Source organism: Acomys minous (assembly GCF_964271855.1).
Source record: "Acomys minous genome assembly, chromosome: 17".
Taxonomy (NCBI): Eukaryota; Metazoa; Chordata; class Mammalia; order Rodentia; family Muridae; genus Acomys; species Acomys minous.
This window is the reverse complement of record NC_140500.1, coordinates 18,153,945-18,176,859: the sequence shown is the minus strand read 5'-3', so window position 1 is coordinate 18,176,859 and position 22,915 is coordinate 18,153,945. Positions and strand designations below refer to the sequence as shown.

Genomic DNA, 22,915 nt, shown 5'->3' with positions numbered 1-22,915 from the left:
TGTGAGAGCAGGTCAGAGGTGAATAGAGTTGGGGGTGGATGGAGAAGGAAGGTATGTAGGGGAAGAAATATTCCATAGGCTGGAGAGATTGAATATTTAGGCAACATAATTTACAGAACTCCATTTTAGCTTATTCCCAGAGAGGAACCATCTAGAAATCTAATATTAATAGTCCAGAACACTTGTTGCTGCTATACTTTTGAGTATGTTCCCTGCATACTTGCTAAAGTGTGGGTGGACAAGGTGGCAGTGTCTAGAAAACATAAGGAGTGACCCAGCAGAGTTCAATGTGGCAGTCTTATTTTTAGCCATAAAGACCTAGTCACTTTATCAAAACATTTTCACTAGACAGTTTTAATGTTACAATAAACGAGGACTTTTTCATCTCTGGTGCCCTATAAAAGTGGAGTCAAATGTAAGTTCTTGGAATCCCAAGGAGCATTCAGAAATGAAAAGGATTTCAGGATGCTTTTTATCCATGCATTGTAGATAAATAGAGACTCAAGACTTGCCCTGAAATAACATGACTTCACAGTAGTCTGGGTTAGTTCAGAGAACTTATTTTCAAGTAGGCATTTATTTGACTTCTGCCAATCTTTTTATTTTTCTTTTAAACAGAAGTTTATATAGCTTAGGTAGGCATTGAAGCTTATGTAACTGAGGATAACCTTGAAGCCCTGATCCCTCTGTCTATGCCTCCAAGTGCTGGGATTACAAATGTGCATCATTATGCAAGGTTCATGGGTTGCTGGGGATCTACCTCAGTGCTTTATGCCTTTTATTTATAAGCAATGTCCGTGAGTATATGCCAACGTATGCACAGGTGACATCGGAAGCCAGAAGCCGGCACTGGATCTCCTGGAGCGGGAGGTTAGGAGCACTTGCTGCTCCTGGAGAGGACCTGGATTCAGCACCCAAAATGGTGGCTCACTTACCTGACTAGTTCCAGGGGATTTAGCATTCTCACCTGCCATCCATGGAACTCTACACACATACACACTTTGTTTTTAAGACTGTTTCATTATGTAGTCCTGGAATCAGTATATAGACCAGGCTGGTCTTGAACTCAGGGATTACCCTTGTCTTTGCCTTCTGAGTGTTGGATTACAGGTGTGCCACCATGCCTGGCAGAAAAACAAAAGTATGTATGAACCCGAGTCTTCTTACATGTACTATGTGTGTGTAGTCCCTGCGGAGAGCACAAGAAGGTACTGGATCCTCTCGTGACTAGTTACGCTGCTGGGAGCTGTGTGAGTGGGGGCTGGGAAGAATTGTGCGGCCTCTGTAAGAGCTACTACTCCAAATGACTATGTGGTTTCTCCAGGCCCAGCACATGGGTGCTGGGGATCTGAACCCAGGCTCTCATTTATACAGTAAACAGTCTAGTGACTAAGCTGTTTCCCAAGCTTTGAGTTTCCACATCTATAAATGGGCCATGTCTTTCCTAGGTGGGTTGGATTAAAACTATCACAGGGAGTTCTTGGCACAGGTCAAAACTTACATTGGTAAGTGCTTTGCAATTTAGACTTGGTATTGTGATTGAGGGCAAAGCCAAGAGTCAAAGTTAGACACTACCTAAAGGAACCAGACTTAAATAAAACTCAAGCCCAAGCCTGGAGTTACAGCCACTAGGGGAACTAGCAGATACAGTACTAGCCTTGTTGAAGAGCGGAGACCTTAGAAATCTGTCTTCTACAACGTCCAGGGCTGTACAGGTTAAGTGGGTAGGCAGACTACTTCACTGTCGTTAGGGAAGGGCCAAGAGCCAATACAGCAGAGTAGTGTACAGTGAGCTCTGACCTGTACGATGATCAAGAGGAAGTTTAGCATGGTTGACATGGGCCAGCTGGCTTCTTGTAAAGGCCAAAACTTAAGCTGGGAAAAAAGTAGGAAGGAAGTACAGTGTGTTCCTGCTAAGACAGAGAAGGAGGGTGTGACCAGTTCTTCACCAGTACCTTAATTCATGTAAAAGCTATCTGATCCAAGTTAAGACCCAGCAACACTGTGGAGTTCATATCTTTAATCCCAGCACTCAGGGAGATAGAGGTAGGTGGGCCAGCCTGGTCTACCCTGAGTCCAGGGCAGTCATAGCTACACAGAGAAACCCTGTCTTGAAAAGTCAAAACAGCAAAAACAACCAAAGCACCAAAAAGAAAAGCCAAGGACTGGTGTTGTAGAGATGGCTCAAGTGGTTAAGAACATTTGATGCTTTTGCAAAGGCCCCAACATTTGATTCCCAGCACCAACTGGTGACTCAAAATTCTAACTCTAGTATTGGGGGGGTGGGGGGGGGGCTGGATATGCTGTTCTGGCTCCCACGGGTACCAGAAATACATACAGTGCTTAAGATACACATGTAGGTAAAACACCCAAACAAAAAACCCAACACAACACAACAAAACAAAAATACCCAAAACAAACAAAAAACCCAAAACCAACCAACTAAAAACCCAACCAAAACCCCAGAAACACCTAAGATGTGTGCCGGATGAGTAAGGCAGCAGTTCAAAACCAGTTTCCAAAGCATGGATGCTTATATTTTCCTCTGTTTTGGGGAAACAACTCCAGCCTTCTACTGCTGGGCTGCTGTAGGGAAGGTGTACTGGAGACCCATGGTGAGGTGCTCCCAGCTGGGAGTTGCTGTCTGCACTGGAGCTCAGGGGATGTGTAAAGATGCCTTGCCATCGTCTGTATCATTGGACTGGAGTGTGACCCTCTTCATTCTGGCCCCGCCCACATGTTCCCACCATACCCTATCCCAGAGTTCAGTATAAAGGGTTGCCTGACACCCATGTTTTGTTGTTTCCACTTTATTGCTCAAGCACAGGACTTGAGGTGTGCCTGGACCTTCAGCGTGCATTAAAGAGGCTGAGGGGATGGGGACAGGGACAACCTGGATGAGGAGGAAACTGACAGGAAGGGGGTTACTGGAAGGGGCTGTCTTAGAGGTGAACACTGTGACACTGGAGGACATCTTCAAGGATACCATCTCAGGAGAGGGGTGACGGACTCAACAGTGGTTTTCCCATGCCCCCAGGACCTGCATGGAGACTGCAGGCTTGGAAAATGACCAGAGGGAAGGGATGAGGAAAATGGCTGCCTAGGAGTCTTCTTCTCCACCCTGGCTCCACATCAGACCCAATTCCTATCACATACCCTTTTCTACCACTTGAAAAATGGAGCTAACAGAGGGAGCAAAATAAATTAACATTCTGATGTATGTGTGAAAGGATATACACTTGTGTGTAATGGGGGAAGGAAAGAGAGGTTGACACCATCTAAAACTACTCCCCATTTCACCCCCAGCCTGCTCTTCTCCCCTCCCCCCCAAAGCCATCATCCAAACAGATAGAAAAATAAAGGTCTAATTCACTCAAAATTCTTCAGTTTTTACAAAACTAACAGGGTGGAGTAAGGAAGGGAGCGGGAAGGCAGCCACAGGGGTGGGCAGGCGGAGAGGCAGGCTATGCTTCTGTCTCCACTTGAGACTGGTTCCCTGCCACATTGCGCGGCTCACCCTTCATCTCAGCATCAGCGGGATGGTCTCCTGCTGCCACTTCTGCCTTGGCCTGTAAGATGAGCAAGAAAAAGAGGCTGAACTCCTAATACCGGACAGAAGGACACAGACACAGCACTCCTGGAGCTGTCTTCAAGGCACGCATGCACATTCTGACCTGACGAGGGCGTTCAACCCATTGCTGTTGAACACCACAGATTCTGGATGCTTTATACTAATTTTTCTTGTGGTGCTGGGATTAAACTCAGGGCCTTGAGCATGCTTGGCAAACAGTCTACTATGGTGCTACATCTCAGGCCCGCTTTAAAAAAAAAAAAAAATATATATATACACACACACATACACACAATTTATTAAAAATAACTTTTTAAAAAGACTTATTTAGCCAGGCGGCGGTGGCGCACACCTTTAATCCCAGCACTTGGGAGGAAGAGGAGGGTGGATCTTCATGAGTTCGAGGCCTGCCTGGTCTACAAAGTGTGTCCAGGACAGCCAGGGGTATAGAGAGAAACCCTGTCTCGACCCCCCCCCCCAAAAGACTTATTTATTTTGTATATTATGAGAGTATCTGCATGTACACCTGCATGACAAAAGAGGTCATCAGTTCTCAGTATAGATGGTTGTGAGCCCCACAAATATTCTTTTTTTTTAAGATTTATTTACTATTTATACAGTGATCTTGTCTGTATGTACACTTGCACACCAGAAGAGGACGCCAGATCTCATTATAGATGGTTGTCAGCCACCATGTGGGTGGTGGGAATTGAACTCAGGACTTTTGGAAGAGCAGCCAGTGCTCTTAACCTCTGAGCCATTTCTCCAGCCCCCCACAAAAATATTCTTAAATGTTAATCCCGTATCTGCTTTAGTGGCACTAAAAATGGGAAGGACAGAGATTAGTACATCCCCTGTCCAAGCAAGGAATCACAGGAAGCTTTCAAGTTTTTTGTAGCTTTAAACCCATTTCTTATATGCTAACCTCCCTCCCTCCCCCCCCAAAAAAAACACTTTAAAAACTATACAGAGGGCTGGAGAGATGGCTCAGAAGTTAAGAGCACTGTCTGTTCTTCCAAAGGTCCTGAGTTCAATTCCCAGCAACCACATGGTGGCTCACAATCATCTACGATGAGATCTGGTGCCCTCTTCTGGACTGCAGGCACATATGGAGGCAGAATACTGTATAAATAATAAATAAAATCTTAAAAAAAAAAAAAAGGACAAAACTATACAGAACAACACAAAAATTCACTATTGAGTGTCACCTTTTACATGTGGCTAATAGAAAGTCGGTATGTTTTGTAATCTATTTCTCCTGGATGGTGTTAAGAACTCTGAAGCAATGAACAAGTTGAGATATGCTATGCGCCGGGTGGGGTGGAGCACGCCTGTAATCCCAGCACTTGGAGAAGCAGAGGCAGGTGGACCTCTGTGGGTCAGAGCAAGTCCAGGTAGCCGGGCGTGGTGGTACATGCCTTTAATCCCAGCACTCCGGAGGCTGAGGCAGGCGGATTGAGGCAGGCAGATTGCTGTGAGTTTGAGGCCATCCTCGTCTACAAAGTGTGTCCAGGACAGCCAAGATAACATAGAGAAACCCCATCTCGAAAAACCAAAAAGCAAACCAACAAAACAAAACCCCAACAAAGTGAGTCCAAGACAGCCAGGACTACACAGAGAAACCTCATCTTGGAAAAAAAAAAAAAAAAGAAAAAAGAAAAAAGAAAAAAAGCCAGGTGTGGTGGTTTAAATCCCAAGGCTACAGAGAAACCTTGTCTTAAAAATAAAGAAAAAGAAATGCTATGCCTGTACAGAATATTACACAGTAGGACAGAGAATGTGAAAAAACTTGAAAGCTCTCTTTAGTAATATAAAACAAGTCAATTTATAGGGGAACACACACACACAGGGCACAGGTAGGTGATGCTGAGCTTACAGGACCACATGCCTCTGTGCAGGCAGAGTGCTAACTACATGACCTGCTATGCTCTTGAGTATGGGGGTGTACCCCTTTAATCCCAGGATTCATGACATGAGGCAGGTGGATATCTGAGTTACAAGCCAGCTTGGTCTAATGAGTTTCCTGACAGTTGTTACAAACACTACAAAACACACGGGGGCCTGGTGTGAGTGACCGCCTATGCTATTGGCCCCACTAGTGGGGTCAATACTGAGAACTTATATTTCTTTCCCGGGAAAGGACTAAGTTTTGGTTCCTACAATTGCAGCAGGCAACCACAGGCATAAAGCCCACCCCGGGATGACCTAATCCTCTGGAATGGTGAGCCCTCTCTAAATTCTCCTGTGAGGTGTCTTGGTCATAGTGTCTCTTCACAGCAATGGAGAAGTGGTTCAGACACACCCCAACCCTCACCTTCTGCTCCTCCTCGGCCAGCCTTTCAAACATATTGGCATAGAGTTTCTTCTCCCGGGCAAGCTGCCTGCGGGTCCGCTGCTGGCACACAGCCAGCTGGGTCTTGGCGGCTTTGTTGCTGGGGTAGAGCTGCAGGACCTTTTGGAAGTCGGCTCGTGCCAGGTCAAAGTCATTCACGGCCAGGTGCGCCTCTCCCCGGCGGAACAGGCCCTTCTCATTGCTGCTGTCCAGCTCCAGGGCCTGAGAGCACAGGGAGGAAGCAGCAGAGACATTAGGCCCTGCGGCACCTGCTCAGCAGGACGAGGCTCAGTGGGAACTGCTGATGTTGAGTCAGAAAGAAAAGTAGACCAAGGCACTAAACAGGAAAGGTCAAGGCCTATGAAGAAACTAACTTAACCCAAGAGGAAGAAAGGAAATAGAGCAAGTCCTCTTCAGATGGCGGAAGAACACAAGATCACTTTCCCAGATACAGAAAGCCCCATTCCCCTTAGCCTTCCCTAATCGAGGGCTTGCAAACTATCTGAACCTATCTGTTGTCTCCCACCATCAAAGCACTTACTACTTCTAACTTAGGCCTCTCTCTAGGTCTGGAACTCAGAATTCCTAATGACTTATCCCACTAACCCCATCCAGCAACTCACACACGCTGGTGGTACACCCAGCCCTGCTGCAAAGGCTCCTTCCACATCCTCTGAACAGAGCTCACCTTGTTACAGCTTTCAATGGCAGCTGAGAAGGCCTGCAGTTTCAGGTGACACATGGCCAGATTGAGGTGTGAAGCCAGTCTAAGCGCGTGGACCTTCTGCATTTCCTCACCGGAAAAACTAGACTCGTATTCCAGCCAAGACACAATCTTCTTGTACTGCAGTAAAGCTTGCTTGTACTTGCCTTCCTAGAACGGGACGGAAGCTCAGGTACCCAGTGCAGGCTCAGCAGCCCAGGCTGCCCTACCTGGTAGGCATGGCTCCTGGACACCAGATTCCCACTCCTTCCCATCCCAGACCAACGGACTAAGATATACTAGGGGACAACCTCAAGGATCCCCATAACCGTGGTGGGGCACCATCACAACAGCCCTCCCTGGGGTGCCTTCTCCTTGGCTCACCTTGAAGTACACGGTGCCCCTCTCTTTTACTATGTTGCTCTGCTCCAGCTTCTCCTCGGAGTTCATCTCCCACGACTCTTTGGCCTGTTATACCCCAGGGGACAGACACAGTGGTCACCTTCCCCAGAGTCACCCACAGACCTGACTGCAGGAGAGGGGCTGCCTTAGGCACTCACCTTTTCAAAACTCTTCAGATGCACTTCATAGCGCAGCTCAGCATTTGGGGGGATCTGGAACCTTTCCTTCCCAGTGCTGCCAAAAGCATAGCTGTGGGGGTGAAAAATGCTGGGGTCACCTCACAGTTCTTCATCTGCTCCGAGCTGAAGGTACTTCCTGGAAATTACCTTCCCACTTTGAGACCTGGTTCAGATAGTTCCTGTTTGGCGAGTACTCCCCTAACCTCTTCACTATACACTTAGGTGGCCCCACAGCACTTACTACCTCTGGCTCCTAATCCTTAACTATACACTGTTGAGATGACTAATTCAGAGAGACAATGAAACAAGAGCCATATGGAAGACCTAGGAACTTTAGTATACATGGTACACAGTAGGTGTTCCAACAAACGTTAATGCTTGGACAAATTAGCACCACATGAAAATCTTGATATTGGCAGGTTGGGGGTGGGTGGGGGATTTGGCTGAAGCTTGACTGCAAGGCAATGTGGACAACTGTGGGCCACACTTCCAGATGCAAGGAAAAGCTCACGATGGACTCAGTATCCTTTGAGTAGCAGCAAGCACATGGTGCTCATAAATGCCTATCACACAAGCTCACTGTGGACGCTCAGTTATGTCCCTCTGGCCTGCAAAGTGCCCATGGCTCACCTAGGTTTGAGGTATAAAATGGAATGCTCTCCTTTCTCCATCCGCTGAATGGCCACCTCCAGCCCACAGGGTAGATCCAGACTTTCCCCTTCGCCGACTTCAAAGCGGAGCTCCCGCTGGTCAAAGAGCTGGTCCTTATAGTAGCCTTCCAGTGCCACTGGCATCAAAAAGAGGCAATGCTCCGGGTGTGAGAGGGCAGAGCCTTGAGGAAGTTGCCACCAGCTTTCCAATGTCTCTGCATCACAGCTTATACCCAAGATAACCACCGTATCTCCAACCTGGAGGGATGCTAAGGCTGTGTGGTCTAACTCCTCATTTTAAGGATGAGACAAGAGACTTACAGAAAGGACACAACTTGGCCCATACCACTCAAGGCCCTACGTCTATGAGCCAGGAATCAAAGGCAACTCTAGACCCACACCAGACTATACTTTCTTACCTTCTACCATAGCACCATCATTGGGCCTGGCATAGCCTTCACCACGCGTCCGTATTCTGCGGATGATCCCACCATCTTCATCCTCTGTAAGATCTTCTCCTTTGAACTCAAACAGCTCTATCTGCGTGATGAGACACACATTGACCAGCTCCTTTCTGCACCAACTCAATAGTCAAACTATCTTCTTTTCCACTCAGAAGAGTCACCAGTAATGGCCAGACCACATCTGGCCAAAAGGACAAACGCACATCACTTGATCTCAGAAAGGCAAGCTCTCTATCATCCTGCTCCACTTAACAAGGACACAAGAAGCTCCACAAGTGACCTGGCCTCTCGATGGCCTTGTGAGAGGCCCAGCTGTCCACTGATCACTTTTCCACGTTCATACTCAATAGCTTTGTGCTTTCCCTCAGTGGAGGAGGTCCTGTTTCAACCCCTGACCTATAGGAAGGTGTCTCTCCCCGCAGGCTCTGGGCTGCCAATATGCTACACTGTCCTTTAGAACCTGGATGCTTCTGAAACAGGGAGTCCCTTCAGTTGAGAAAGCCCCAGGTACTTCTACTATAGAAAGGCTTTCGAGCCCCTGTTCCAACCTGAGGCCTCTATTACTGGCCACTCTGGTGGCAGCAAAGCCAGCTCTCCTCCTCCTAAAGCTAGGCCCTCAGGCTCAGCTACATTGTCTCCAAGAGGCAGGAAGGACTGGAGGGCATCCAGGCAATGGGGTGAGATAAGGCCTGGCTCTTTGCCTGGCGCTCTGTGGCCAGCACTCACCTCAAATACAAGTGTGGCGTTGGGGGGGATCTTCGGAGGGCTGCCTGCTGAACCGTAGGCGTATTCTGGCTTGCAGGTGATGTGACACACTTCCCCCACTTTCATTGTTGCTAAAGCAATATCCCAAGCCTTGATGACCTCCCCTGCAAGCAGAGGCAAACAGGATACACTTAGCAGGGGCCTAACTCTAGGCTCACTGTCCCCAAAGACAGCTGCTGCACTACATGGGGGGGGCGGGGGGAAGGGGAGATAATGGACCTGAACGCCTCTACAAATGGGACCAGGACACAAGAGGCAGCAACGTTGTCATTCTCAGATCATTAAAAAGAGTATTCAACCCCACAGCACACTTCAAGGAATAAGACTGTCCACCCCAGAGAGAGGGAGGAGCTGAATTGATGAGATGGGAAAGAAGAAATCAGCCAGCCCCATAACAGCACTACAAACGACAGACGGATTCTTAACTATTCCTTCTTAAGCTTGGTTCTGGTGGCTTTTTCTTTTTTGAGACTACTTTATGCTACTTTGCCACCAAGGCTGTCTTGAACCCCCGGGCTCAAGTGACGCGCCTGCCTCAGCTTCTCTGGGAACACAGGTAATGACTACTGTGCCCAGCACAAGCTTATCTGAGAATAGGATTTTCGCTTGGGACAGCTGCTATTCACTCCAGAGCCTCACCTGCAGCCCCCTAACCAAGCCTACCTTTTCCCAGGTCAAAGGAGAATTTGTCCTTTCGGTCCAGACTGGAGTCAAACTTTGTGCCGTCTAGCAGCCAGCCAGTGTAGTGGACAAAGACTCGGTCCCCAATCATGGGTGTCTCTGTGCCTGGACCCTCTCTCTTGATGACCTGGGATGAAGTGGGTGGAGACAGTGAGTACTCAGGGCCCCAACTGCCCAGAAGCCCCAAAGGTAACTAACTACTGGATTCTGCTGTACCCACTTTATTAGCATAATAAAGAGCTCAATTTTCAAATGATTCTGGAATTAGTGGTTTAGCTCAGACTCTACCAGGCTCTCCACCTCCCTCCAGGTTTATCCAGATCTGCTTTGGGAAAATGCAAGTAAAATGACCTGGGTTCAAGTTTTGTCTATGGTTTTGGACAAGTTGCTAAACTATCCAGAAGTTGTCTGTCAAGCACTTAGGACAATCTCCCAAAGGTGCTCAAAGAACCAACTGAAACTAGTGGGTCATCACATCAGGGTCTGGTTTGAATAGAATGAGACAGCAATAATGAAGAGAACAGATGGGTTCAAAACTGGGCAAAATCAAGGGCCAGATTACATATGAATCCAAAGGTTCTGTATCAGGGCCTAGACAAACAATGACACTATCCGATGAGCAGGCTAAGGGGCCCTTTACCTCCAGTGAATGTATAGGCATCTACCTCTGTTTAACATTTTTTATATATGGTGACCCTACAGGCTGTCCAATAGGTGGATGTGGGACCATCCTCTATGGGAAGGCTTCCTTGATTAAGAATGCACAGGGTCCTCGAAGGAGTGGAGGATGAAGTAGGAAGGGCCAGATGTTCACAGGCGAGCAGCAAGAACTGAGCTAAATAAAAGCCAGGAGCACATCTGGACCAACAAGGCTCCCTGATGTCTCTGCACAGGCCACACACATTAGAAGCTGAGCAATGGGACGCCCGGAGGAGGAGAAACAATGGACGCAGGGAGAGCTTGCAATGCGGGTTAGGATTTCACTGTCCAGGGCTGCTGGCAGAACCTGCTCTGAACCGGCGCCCATTGTCCCGACACGGGTCAGGGCGCCCTCCCCCTCGCTCCTCGGGCTATTTGCAGTCAAGCGATTAGAGTCGCTGGCTCCAGGGCAAAGCACCTCCCCCACAGCCAGCACCCTAAACCCCCAACTCAGATAGGCTCAGGAAGGGCGAGAGAGGAACTACAGGTCCCGGCATGCACCGCTCCAGCTATCCCTGGGCCGAAAAAGGGGGCACAGCATGGCCGAGCCCGTGACCTCGCAGGGTCTCAGTGATTGCAAAAGGGGCTCGGAAAGGCACAAAGGGTTCTAGGCCAGGAAGCTGCTCTCGGGCGCCGTTTCAAGTCCTAGCTAATGTTTAACTCTCAAGTGGGCGAGCCCTGGCGCACCTTCACCCAGGTGGCCAGTGCACGCTGCAGCCGAGGGGTTCCCAGGAGGCAAGGCCTGAGTCCCTAGGCGCGCCCCGGCCCCGTGCGCCCCCCCGGGCCCCCCGGCTGCCGCTCTCGCGCTGCGCTCCGCCCCTCTCAGCCGCACAGTACAGCCGGATCGAGTTTGTGTTGCAGTAGGGGCTCCTTCCCCGACCTGGGCCGCACCCTCCGGAGCGTGCAGCCACCGAGCCATCTTCACCGCCGCAGCCCGCGCAAGGAAGGCGAATTCCCCCATCCTCCGGCCGCGGTCCCTCCCATGGCCACCCGAGCCTGCAGCCGAGGGCTCCGGGGTCCCCTCACCTTGAGCACGCCCTCGTCCTGTTTGGGGCTGATGTCCACTCCATCGAGAGACAGGGGCGCCGATTGCGCCCCGTTCTCGGTCGCCTTCATCTCCTCGGCGGTCATGGCCGCTAGGCTCACCGTTGGCTGCGGGAGTGAGGCGAGCGCGAGCCCGGCACTCTGGCCGCCGACCCGGGTAAGTGGTGGGGTGGCGTGTGGCGGAAGGCGGCGCTGCCCAGCAAGAACCGCACTCCACGCTCGCGCACCAGGGCTATCCGCGCGCTCGCCGCCGGCGGCCGAGTGGGGTGACGCCGAGGGGCGTGGCGCGGCTCGGCCCGGCTCGGCCCGTGATTGGTCTCATCCTCCTCGGGGGCGGGGCTAGGAGGAGCGGCACGAGCGGGCTGCGAAGGGGCGGGAGCGGAGAACTTTCTAGAGAAGCGGTTAAACGGGTTGGGGCTCTTGGGCCTAGGACACTGGAGAGTTTTGTATTTTTGGTTTTGGTAAGATTTGTTTCTCTGTTTGGGGGCCCTTAAAGGCGGCCTCCTCTCCCACTCCAGGACCTCTCGGATTTCGAAGATCACACTCTTAGCGACGTACGCCCCCCCCCCCGCCCCCCGCCCACCCCATCCCCCATGCCCGAGTCTAGAAGTTTTCTCAGATCCTTATCTATTTTCAAGACTCCCAAGTCAGGGCCTGCCTGGCGGCCCGCCCACCTCACCCAGGCCCACAGAGCTATAGCTGGAGCCTGGCAGCCAGATACGAATTGACAAATCAGGTCGGCCTCCAAGATTGGGCTGCAGACATCCGTGGCGTGTCCTTTGGGTTCCGGGCCTGGGCACCTAAGCAGTGTGGGGGAATAAACAGAGACGGAAGGAGTGAAAGCATTGGGAACAAGAGGGAACAGTTTCAGCTTAGGTCCACAAACTGTGGGACATACAATTTGGCCCTCCTGGCAGCTTGGCAGGCCCACCGGGATGAGTTGCTTTCCAAAATGCCAGGAGCACGTTTGTAAGAGATGACCCCCTGAGCCAAAGACTTGTAAGTGTGTGTTAAAATACTTTCTCCCACCATACTAACCAGTCTTTTTTTTTTTCCCCAGTACTGGAGCACAAAATGGTTTCAGCTCACGGAAAAATGTCCCCTTTCCCTTTTACTAAAGGAGGAAGGAACCTTCTCAATCAGTTGCCCCTAAGAGATACCTGTGGATTTCTTTGTATCCAAAACTGTGAAGTTCTAATTACCGAAACAGTGCTGGCTTGATCAGAACATCTGTCTGGAGAGGTCCTAACTTTACCCCACACTAGTGCCACGGTTACACATAAGGCCCGGTGGGTGCTATCAGACAGCTGCTGGCTTTGTGAATTTTCATTCCAGTGTGATGAACTTTTTTGTCTCTTTGCCTCGCATGATGTTATTCGTTGTACTAAGCAGGGGATGGCGTTTAAGTAGGCAACAGGCAATTTACAGGACCTATGACATGGGCTCAGTAAGCAGAGGTGCTTGCTGCAAGATTTCGGACCTGCGTTTGATCCCTAACCACCACAACGTTGAGAAAACTGACTCCTACAAAGTTGTCTTTTGAATAGTGTAAAACAAACAAGCAAAACTTAATCCAGACGTGGAGGCTCAAACCTTTAATCCCAGCACTCAAGGCAGAGGCAGAGGCAGGTGGATCTCTGAGTTCAAGGCCAGCTTGGCCTATAAAGAGAGTTCCAGGACAGCCAGGGCTGTTACATAGAGAAACCCTGTCTCGAAAAACAAGAGCAAAAGGAAAGAAAACAACAAACAACAACAACAACAAACCTCAACAAGTTAGTACAATGGTTTAAGTATGTTAAGTAATTTATTGTTGTCCCTTCTGGAACAGGATTATAGAAGTAACCCTTTCTTTCTAGCAACTTACAATTTTACGAGTTTAACCACAATGTGAGACATCTTGGGTGGCTAGAGATACCATCAGAGAATATGGAAGGGGAGTGGCTACTCCTACGGTACTGAAGACTCTTGCACAGCACTGGCTTGTTCGTGTCAGTCACCTCTCCCGTGCTGCCTTATGCACCTGCTGATTGCATGAGAGACTCTGATAGGCCTCTGGGTGTTAGCTGGCCTCACGCAGCACCTACTAATGCACGCCCCTTGAACAAGTAACTTCACGTGGCGGAGAGTGCACATGGTTAGACACAAGAAAGTGCTGAGTAGCCCAAGTACAGCTGTTTGATTTGGGGCAGGTGGCCTGGTTTGTAAGCTTCCATTTTCTGTCTTTGAGGCCTGACTTAGCACTGTTACAAAAGAGGGAATGGATGGTGCACCTAGTGCAGTGCTGGGCTTCCAGTGGCAAGTGAGCAAATCTGTAACGTGATGTGTGTGTAGGGACGGAGGTGAGCAGAGAGTGCTGTGGTAAGAGGGGAAGTGCAAGGTCATGAGCACAGTCACCAGTGAGAGGGCCCTCCCTCCATGTGACATAGCGGTGGCTGGGAGGCTGACATACAGGCATGGATGCCGGGGCAGGGCCATGTGCTTCTGGAGTTTTTCCTGGTTGTGTATGTCACTCTTTTTTCCTTAAAAATATTTTAAAGTTATCTTTATCTTTTAATTTTACATGCGTGGTTGTTTTGCCTGTATGCATGTCTGTGCACTATGTGCGTGCACTGCCCATGAGGCCGAAGGAGGGCACCAGGGACCCCAGGCTGGAGTTGGATGACAGCGTGCTATCATGTGGGTGCTGGGAATTGAACCCAGGTCCTCTGGAAGATAGCCAGCCTAAGCCTTATGTGTACTTAGGATGCATGCAGGCGCTTATTCGCTTTTCTCTTCCTCACCCCTTCTTTCCCTGCCTCATTCAAATAGTATTGCCATTTCATGAGTGGGCACTTGTATGTGTACCGGTGTTTCCAGGTAGGTCGCGCTGCAGGGCGTGGCTGGCGTGGCCTGCCCCTTACCTAGGGGCGGAGCATCCCCTCTCCCAGAGACTCACGATATAAACCAGACGTTTTGGTTCCACAGCCCTCTTTGCCCTTTCCCTGCCCTCTCTCCTTCCCTCCTCCCACCCCCAGCGCGCGCGCGCACACACACACACACACACACACACACACACACACACTCTCCCTTCCCTCACCCTCCCATGATGCTTTCAGTAAGCCTCATTTATATATCATAGCTTCGTCACCAATCAGCTCATTATGATTATTTAATCAACTCCCTCTATCCCTTTCCACTTCAAAACCTGTTATGGCTGTGAATGCATGGTGTGTGTGTATGTGTGTGCTTCAGCATGGATGCCCCCCAGCACATGAGTGGAGGTCAGAAGACAACTTTGTGGCGTCACTTCTCACCTTCCACCTTGATGTAGATTCTAGAGACTGAACTCAGGGCATCAGGTTTGCACTGCTTTTAGTGGAAGAGCCCTCTCATCCTTCCATGCACTTTTCTTTTCCTCCAGAACAGTGTTTCTTTATGTAGTCCTGGTTGTCCTGGCATTTACTATGTAGACCAGGCTGGTCTTGAACTAACAGATCTACTTGTTGTCTTCCGAGCGCTGGGATTAAAGGCATGTACTTGGTTCTCTCAGTCCTCCACCTTTTGAGACATGAGACAAGGTTGCTCACTAAACCCAGCACTTACTGATAGGCAGGCCAGAGAGCTCTGGGATGCTTCTCAAACAGGAAATCTCTATCCATGTAAACAGCAGGTCTCTCCCAACCCCATGGTCTCTATAGGATTATGTTTATACTAGATATTTTACATAAGAATGATGCTTTTTACGTATCTTGCATTAAAATTGTAATTTTGCATTTTTGAAGAATGACTGCACGGAAGAGAGAGAAGCTATTAAAAACAAAAGGATTCTTCAGAGAGGAAACAGAAATGGAAGCTAGAAACTGTGGAACAAATTTTCCAAGAATGCAAACAAAAATATGAGGTGCTAAAGGTGATGAAAACAAACAAACAAACCAACGAACAGAACTGAACTGCAAACAGGAGTCAGGTGGGAGACAGCAGCCAGTTTGGCCCCCTGGTGTTGTAACACTTGGCCGGTGTTTTGTGTATTTTCTAGGTTGGAAGTCTTGCTTGCCTTTAGATTTTCAGTCAGCCTGAAGAGTAATGGGTTATATTATGGTGTTTCATGTATAGCTGTTACTCTTCTTCGTTCTTATCCCCACTGTTCTTTCCCACCCTTCCCCGTTCTGTTTGTCCTCTTCTTTTCCCACGTGGTCTCCTTTTCGGCTTTCATCTTCTATGTACATATATGTAATCCATTTAGAATCCACACATGTAAGAAAATGTAGTATCTGTTCAGGTCTGCCTTATTTTGCTTAGCATAATCTTGGCTTCTGTCCTCCTTCCTGTAAGGCATATAGCACATTTTTAAACTCACCTGTTGCTGGACTCCACAGCTTAGTTGTGTAGAGTGCAGCAGTGGGTGGGTTGGGGGGGGGGAGCCTCACATCCACTTTGTTAGATTTAGCCCTAGGTCTTTTTGTTTTGCTGCTTCTTTAAATGTTTCCATCTGTTTACTGGTGGTTCATCAAATGCATTTTACGTGTTGGAGAGATGTTTCAGCTGTTAAAGGCTAGGCTCACAACCTAAATGTCAAAGTGCATTTTACTTGTTTTTTGCAGAACATTCCTAACAGGACTTACTGTGTTACCATTTTTTTGCTTCAGAAACGAGGAGTCACCATATCCCAGAGTGACCTCAAACTTGAAAGTCTTGTGCCTTTCAAATGCTTGAATTAAAGGTCTTTGCTACCACACCTGGCCATTTTTACCATTCCAAATGGAGAGTTCAGTGGCTTTAAAATACTGTTGTGCAACCATGCTTTTGTTGTTGTTTTGTTTTGTTCCACAGAGTCTCCTGTAGCCCAGGCTGGCCTTGAAATTGCTATGTGGCCAAGAGAGGCCTTGAACTTCTGACTCCCCTGCTTCTACCTCCCAACTCCTGGGATGACAGCTGTGCACCACCATACCTGGCACCTTGTTTTCCCATAGGGTCTTGTTGGTCTCAAGCTCATGACCCCCTCTCCCTTTGCCCTGAATGCCGGTACCTGCCCTGAAGCCACTACCACAATTCTTGTTTTAAGCAACAAGTTTGTTGTATCTGTTGTGTGTACAGCACTCAACCTTCAGCAAAGGTTGTGGACTGAGTTATTGTGACTGTCAGTCCACATTGTTTTAGTTCTACCATATTGTTTGCAGTAGAAGGGGGACCACAGGAGAAAGCCACCCCAGGGTGTGCCTGAGCACCTGTGCGCATGGGTGGAGGAGGGGTAGATGAATAAAATGCTGGAGGAGTTGAAAGGGAGAATGGTAAGGTGGAGTCTGCTAGACTCTGGGAGCCCAGAACCTGGCCTCAGACACTTAGGTGGTATCACATGGCCTGACGGGGAAGAACACTGAGGAAAGCCCCTCTCTCCAGCAGCCGCCCCTCAGTGTGGTGGGCAGGCAAATGTGCTGTGCTTTCTAGTATGGGAGAATGGCCCTACCTGGCTCCATGGGCCAAGCTGATTCTGTCAACGAGGAGTGGAAATCTGGGAGGCAGAGGTCACCTTCTCCTTGGACTCTCTGGCTCCTTTGATTGCTCAGCATGTTTTCTCCCTTCTACCACTGATGCTGGCTCACTGATGTTGTAGGAAGATGGCTTGGGTAAGCTTGTTACTTAGTCTTATCCATGTTTTACCTTATTATTCTGTATCCTGAAAAAGGCAGGGGCCTAGTTGGAGTAAGGCTATTTGTATTTGGCAAACTGGAAGTAAACATCTTTCCTATCTTGTTGGGTCTAAATTTCTGAATGAAGATCAATATCATATCTTGTCTCTATTAACTTAAAACTTCTGTCTTGATCTAAAAACATCTTAACCCCTAACCTACTAAACTTAATTGAAAGAATAAACTACCTGGTATTCAACCTCATCAGAGATTTGAGAAAGAATAAAACTTAAATTTCTGAGAAGTGCAGGTTAGCAGCTTCCAAAATGAAAAAATGATCGAGACAGTTTACTGCCTGAACAGTGACCCAACACTCTATAGCCGGGCGTGGTGGCGCACGCCTTTAGTCCCAGCACTCGGGAGGCAGAGGAGGTGGATCACTGTGAGTTCGGGGCCAGCCTGGTCTACAAAGTGAGTCCAGAACAGCCAAGGCTACACAGAGAGACTCTGTCTCGAAAAACCAAAAAAAACCAAACCAAACCAAACCAAACCAAAACAAAAAAACGGAGCATCATCTTCAGCCTTCTGGCCCAATATATCTGTTAGACATATTTTTGAGGCAGGAACTATTGAGGACTTGCTTACCCTGTCTTGGCAGAGTTTGGCTCTTGACTCGGCCTACATCTAAACTTGCCTATTTTTAGGCAGAATTCTTTCTGTGGCAGAAACGAGGACATTTTGCTCAGTGGCTGGTTTGCCACATTTGAAGCCAACTCCATAAGGAGGTTCTTTGATGCTCATTGTCTTTGAGGCAGGCTGGGTGTTGCTAGGAGTCTTGTCAAAGCATCTTTAGAATAATAAAAACATCTTTAAATGCCATATTCTGTAGGTCTCTGAGGCTTTTGAAGACCTTATTTAACTATTTTGCATTATGTATCTATAGAATCATACCTATTAGACCTAGAATATATATTCTTGTGATAAAATTAGACTAGTTTTTGACATGACCATAAGTATTATTATCTTTTACAGAGAGAAAACTAGGTTTGACTCAGGGACATCTCTCTTTTCCTTAATCTTTCTTTTGTAGGTAAGGAGACAGGAGCTGAGAAGAAAGAACGGAGGATATAGAAATATAGAGGGAGGATAGAACAAAAGGTAGATTATTGAATCTACTCCTCATCTCAAGGTCTTAATTGTTACTTACAAGTAAGGTTATTTTTTAATTCAATGGTATTGAAATTTGTATATTGATGCAAATCAGGTCAGAGTTTTAACATACAAGGGGAAATCACAGGGAACACTGAGCACTTTCTGAAAGCAGCAGAGCCAGCAACAGGGTGTAGGGAGGAATCAGGATAATCCAGTCTGCTCTTTAGTGGGACAGGGTCTCCTTTCAATTCCAGAGCCAACTTCTGACACCCTAAACATAGGAATAGTGCACTGGCAAAACTGGGCCACCAGCCACTCAGCCCAACTTGCCTACAACAGTTGCCCCAGTAATTATGCCACAAGCCAAGGCCAGACGTTTCTAAATGGCTTTCAGATTGCTCCATAGATGCCATTATTGTCCAAAGGTGGGCAGTGTGCAAGCTGGCAGGAGAGGGAATGGGTACCAGCTGAAATAAATGGACATACAGATGTTCTCCAGTTCCACCTAATTTTTTAGTTTAGTCGCTTAGTGTGATAGGTTTCCCCTTTCAATTTTATCTTAAAAATAGATTCAACAATTTGTTTTCAAGCAAAGTGTTTCTCTGCCATTGCCCCTTTCTGTCTTCTCTGAAAAAGTTTCCAAATCTTCCTGGAAAGCATTCAAGTGCAACAGTAAACTGATTTGGGTTAGTTAGCTCTTAGGAGACTGAGATTCATCTGTGGCAGTCACAGCCTAGTCCTTAACAGTCACATGACCAGAGTATGTTTTTGTTGTATGAAAGTCTTTATAAGAACAGAAAGGAATCTCCTATCGTCTGGTCAGTTTAGGTAGCTTTGTTTCCTCGAACCTGGGGATCAGACAGTAGCTATTGACTGATTTCTAAAAGCAGTGAATATGTAGGTCTACACTGGAAAGAAAGGCTGTCTGTGTGAGGGGGATGTGAATCTACCAAAGTGTGAACACACCTAGTTCATCTTGTAGGAAGAAAATGTTTTCTTCATTCTCTGTGTTGCAATAATCAGACCCAGCGTTTTTTCTGGGATGATAACATGTATAACGGTAAAGTCATTGCTCATCAGTTTCCCACAGAGCACTCCACATGTTTCTATGTCACGGGCAGTGTTAGCATCAGCAAACTGGGGGAAACTCTGCATAGCCTCAAAGTACCATGCATGTAGTGTGATGCACTGATGAGGGGAACATTTCTGTGTCGCTCAGCACTCCAGGTCTCAAAGGCCTGTCTGCCACTGGTGACTCAGCTAGCCTTATGGCCATGTTACAGTCTGAAGCCTGTGAATAGCACACAGGCTCATTGGAGGCTTTTCTTAGTCAGGCCTTGTCAGCTTCTGGGTCTGGATCCACCTTGCTAAACTCTTGCACAGTTTTTAGTCACTCTTTTTCCAGCTCCTGGTTCTGGATCATCTCCTCAAAGGCATGGAACTGTTACTGTTCTAACTGGTGCAGTTTCTGTGCTCTTCCCCAGCTCTTGCTGGACGGCCATGTGCTGGGAACATTCTGACTTCTTCTCTTATAGTTTGCATATTCTTTGATGTGTGTCTCCACACCTGCCTTGGGTCCTTCTGCCTGGGGGAAGCAAGTCCTTTAATTTCTTGACTGGGTCTTCTCAGGGATGACAGCTGCTTTGTGAGCCTGACATCCAGGGACTTGCCATGAAAGGCTTGATGTACTTGCTGGAGAGGATAAAGGCGTGTTCAGTGTTGCTTTCTTCAGAGTAAAGGGATGCCATGCAGATGACTTGAGCTCCAGAGTGGAAGAGCTGACAGGGAGAAGTATTGAATTCCACTGCATTCTCAAGCTGGGGAAGGATCTGCACCCTGCCTTTGGATGGAAGGGTGATATTTCCATGGTCAGGCCTCAGATCCAAAAGCCTCTGATTCAGATCTCTGCCTTCAGAAGACAGCCACATTAGAAGAGTCTGTTGTTCTGAGCTCCATCTTGTTTGAAGAGGGTATCTCTTGTCACAGGAAAGAATTATTGTCATCCATAGCTAGGGATAAGAATACAGTGATATGGTTTGTCTGGGTTGCTGAAGCAAAATAGCCTGTGTCCAATATGAGGGACTTGTCACTGGTCACTTGCGATGATCCAAATTTATTTATGGACAGCTCATGGCAACTCCAAATTTCTAACGGGCTGAGCAGTTTGTAGGAAGAATGATGTCATAAAGCAGGTAGTAGCCAATAAGAAGGTCAGATTCCTGGCCAGAAAATGGGCTTGGGTGGAGAAAATGGCAGGAGAGCTACAGCAGCCCTGAATGGCTGAGACTAGGCAGGTGAAAGCCTGCAAGGCAGGTATACAGTACCTCTCTCCTCTGGCTCTTAGGTTAGATAGATTATCTTAGTGTTTCTTATAAGTGCAAATTATAAAGCTATAATTTCCAGGTGATATTTTCATGTGGGTCCCCACACAGGAGCAGGTCTTGGTCTTAAGGAGCAAGACAGACATGGGAACCAAGTGCCAAGTGTCGGGTGGACGTATTAATTAAGTCAGGAGGCCCTTTGGGGGACTGTGATGTTTTGAGGAGAGATGGGAAAAGAGGTACTTGAACTGAGTCTTGGAAGATAATAGATGTTTCCCAGTGTACAAGACTAGGAGGGGCATCCCAGGCAAGCCAGAGCACATCACTACAACATGCTTGGCTGTTTAAGGAAGCAGGAAGTTGATCCTGTCCTAAAGTTCTTCACTATCCTCTCTTCTTTAAAGTGGACTCTTATGTTCAGTATCAAAAGATTTTTACCCTTTGAGGTCTGAAACTTGGGGGAGGATTCTACAGGCTTCCTTCACTTTTTGATTGATTTGAGGCCCATGCCATAGAAGGGAATTCACATGTATTCTACAAATCTGGTCAAAAGCCAGAGGCTGAGGAAGTCATAGATACAAGTGGGGGAAGTTACGTTTAATATTTGGATATGATGTGCCTGTCAAATGCTTCTCATGTATTTGTGTTCATCCCCATACATCGGTGCACTTGTTTTCTTTGCTCAGAGGAGCTTCTCTTTGCTCTGGGCAACAGTTAAGAGACTCACACATAACTGAACAAGAATCCGAGATGGTTTGGGGTGCTTGGCCCTGAATGGGACATCTATATCACACCCTCCAAGGCTCAGGGACATTGCGGAAGAGGAGGCGGAAAGAATGTAAGAGCCAGAGGAAAGGGTAGAGTGATATGGAGCACTGTCTTCTAGGAAGGGGTAGAGTGATGTGGAGCACTGCCTTCTAGGAAGGGGTAGAGTGGTGTGGAGCACTGTCTTCTAGGAAGGGGTAGAGTGATGTGGAGCACTGTCTTCTAGGAAGGGGTAGAGTGATGTGGAGCACTGTCTTCTAGGAAGGGGTAGAGTGGTGTGGAGCACTGTCTTCTAGGAAGGGGTAGAGTGGTGTGGAGCACTATCTTCTGGGCATGATGTAGCCCTGACTTCCAGCAGCTCTGATTGCCTATGCAAAACCTTTGTAAGATGTGGCTTGCCAGCATCATGTCACAGAGCAGTGAGCAGTTCATGAGGCTCTGTCACTCCCTGAGGACTTATAGGCAGTTAAAGTTTGCTAAGGGAGAGGGTCTCAAAAGGCACCATCCTTCCCTGATGATCTGTAGGCAATTAGTAGGGCCTGGGGCAGTTAGAAACACTGTCTTTAGTGGTATAGCCACTGGTAAGTTGTCCTGTTCCTGTAGCCCTACTGAAGCTCATTGATTCACCAAGGGGAAAAGACATGAAAGTAGGAGGAGGACTGGTTGAAAAGTGGAAAGGGATCAGCAGGAGTGAGAGGTGGTCATGGGGCTGAATGTGGTCAAAGTATATTATATTTATGAATTAAAATATCAAAGTGAAACCCACTGTTTTGTTATTATCATATTAATATGTTAATAAAAACTAAATAGCCACAACCAAACAAACAACTCGGTATATTAAGAGGGTACCATATGGGGCTTAGTCATTTCAACATTGGAGAAGCCTATTAAAATAGGAAATGTTGAGTAGAGAGGAATCTCAGTAAGAGAATATTTATCTAGCATGGAGAACACCCTGAGGGCATCCTTAGAACTGCTAAATAACTGCTTTAAATGGCAGATCTGGTATAACATGTTCCATCTAGTCTGTGGAATGTAAAGCAAGTCCTTGGAAGAACATAAAAGCTGTTTGCTACACCATCTGGATGTTGTTATTATTATTATTATTATTATTATTATTATTATTTTTTTTTTTTTTTTTTTTTTTTGGTTTTTCGAGACAGGGTTTCTCTGTGTAGCCTTGGCTGTCCTGGACTCACTTTGTAGACCAGGCTGGCCTCGAACTCACAGTGATCCCCCTGCCTCTGCCTCCCGAGTGCTGGGATTAAAGGCGTGCGCCACCACCGCCCGGCCAGGATGTTATTTTTTGATGGTTCTCCTTTTTTATATGCATTTACATATGTGCATATATATATACGCATTTACACAGATAAATGTATGTGTAGCATAAACATATTCAGGCTCTATGACTATGTATGCACATATATCCACATGTGGCTATACATATCCATTGTATTTTTATTTTCTAAATTATTTACTTATTTATTTTGAGACAGGGTTTCTCTGTATAACCTTGGCTGTCCTGAACTTACTGTGTAGCCCAGGCTGGCCTCAAACTCAGAGATCCTTATGCCTCTGCCT

At 47.6% G+C, this 22,915-nt stretch overlaps 1 protein-coding gene and 1 long non-coding RNA gene across 2 annotated transcripts; one reads left to right on the top strand and one right to left on the bottom strand.

The window, feature by feature from the left end:
* Positions 1–2,794: 2,794 nt before the first annotated feature.
* On the bottom strand, positions 2,795–11,721 carry FKBP4 (FKBP prolyl isomerase 4). The gene is made up of 10 exons (XM_084766297.1): positions 11,473–11,721; positions 9,730–9,874; positions 9,028–9,170; positions 8,257–8,377; positions 7,818–7,974; positions 7,167–7,257; positions 6,991–7,074; positions 6,592–6,777; positions 5,886–6,125; positions 2,795–3,569 (listed from the first exon to the last, which is right to left on the bottom strand). The coding sequence occupies exons 1-10, from the start codon at positions 11,575–11,577 to the stop codon at positions 3,465–3,467; spliced, it is 1,377 nt and encodes a 458-aa protein (XP_084622423.1). The 5' UTR covers positions 11,578–11,721; the 3' UTR covers positions 2,795–3,464.
* Positions 11,722–11,775: 54 nt separating this feature from the next.
* LOC311588563 lies at positions 11,776–19,871 on the top strand. Its single transcript, XR_014776257.1, has 3 exons — positions 11,776–11,951; positions 12,551–12,779; positions 15,252–19,871. It is a non-coding gene; the product is annotated as an uncharacterized lncRNA (long non-coding RNA).
* The last annotated feature ends 3,044 nt before the right edge of the window (positions 19,872–22,915 follow it).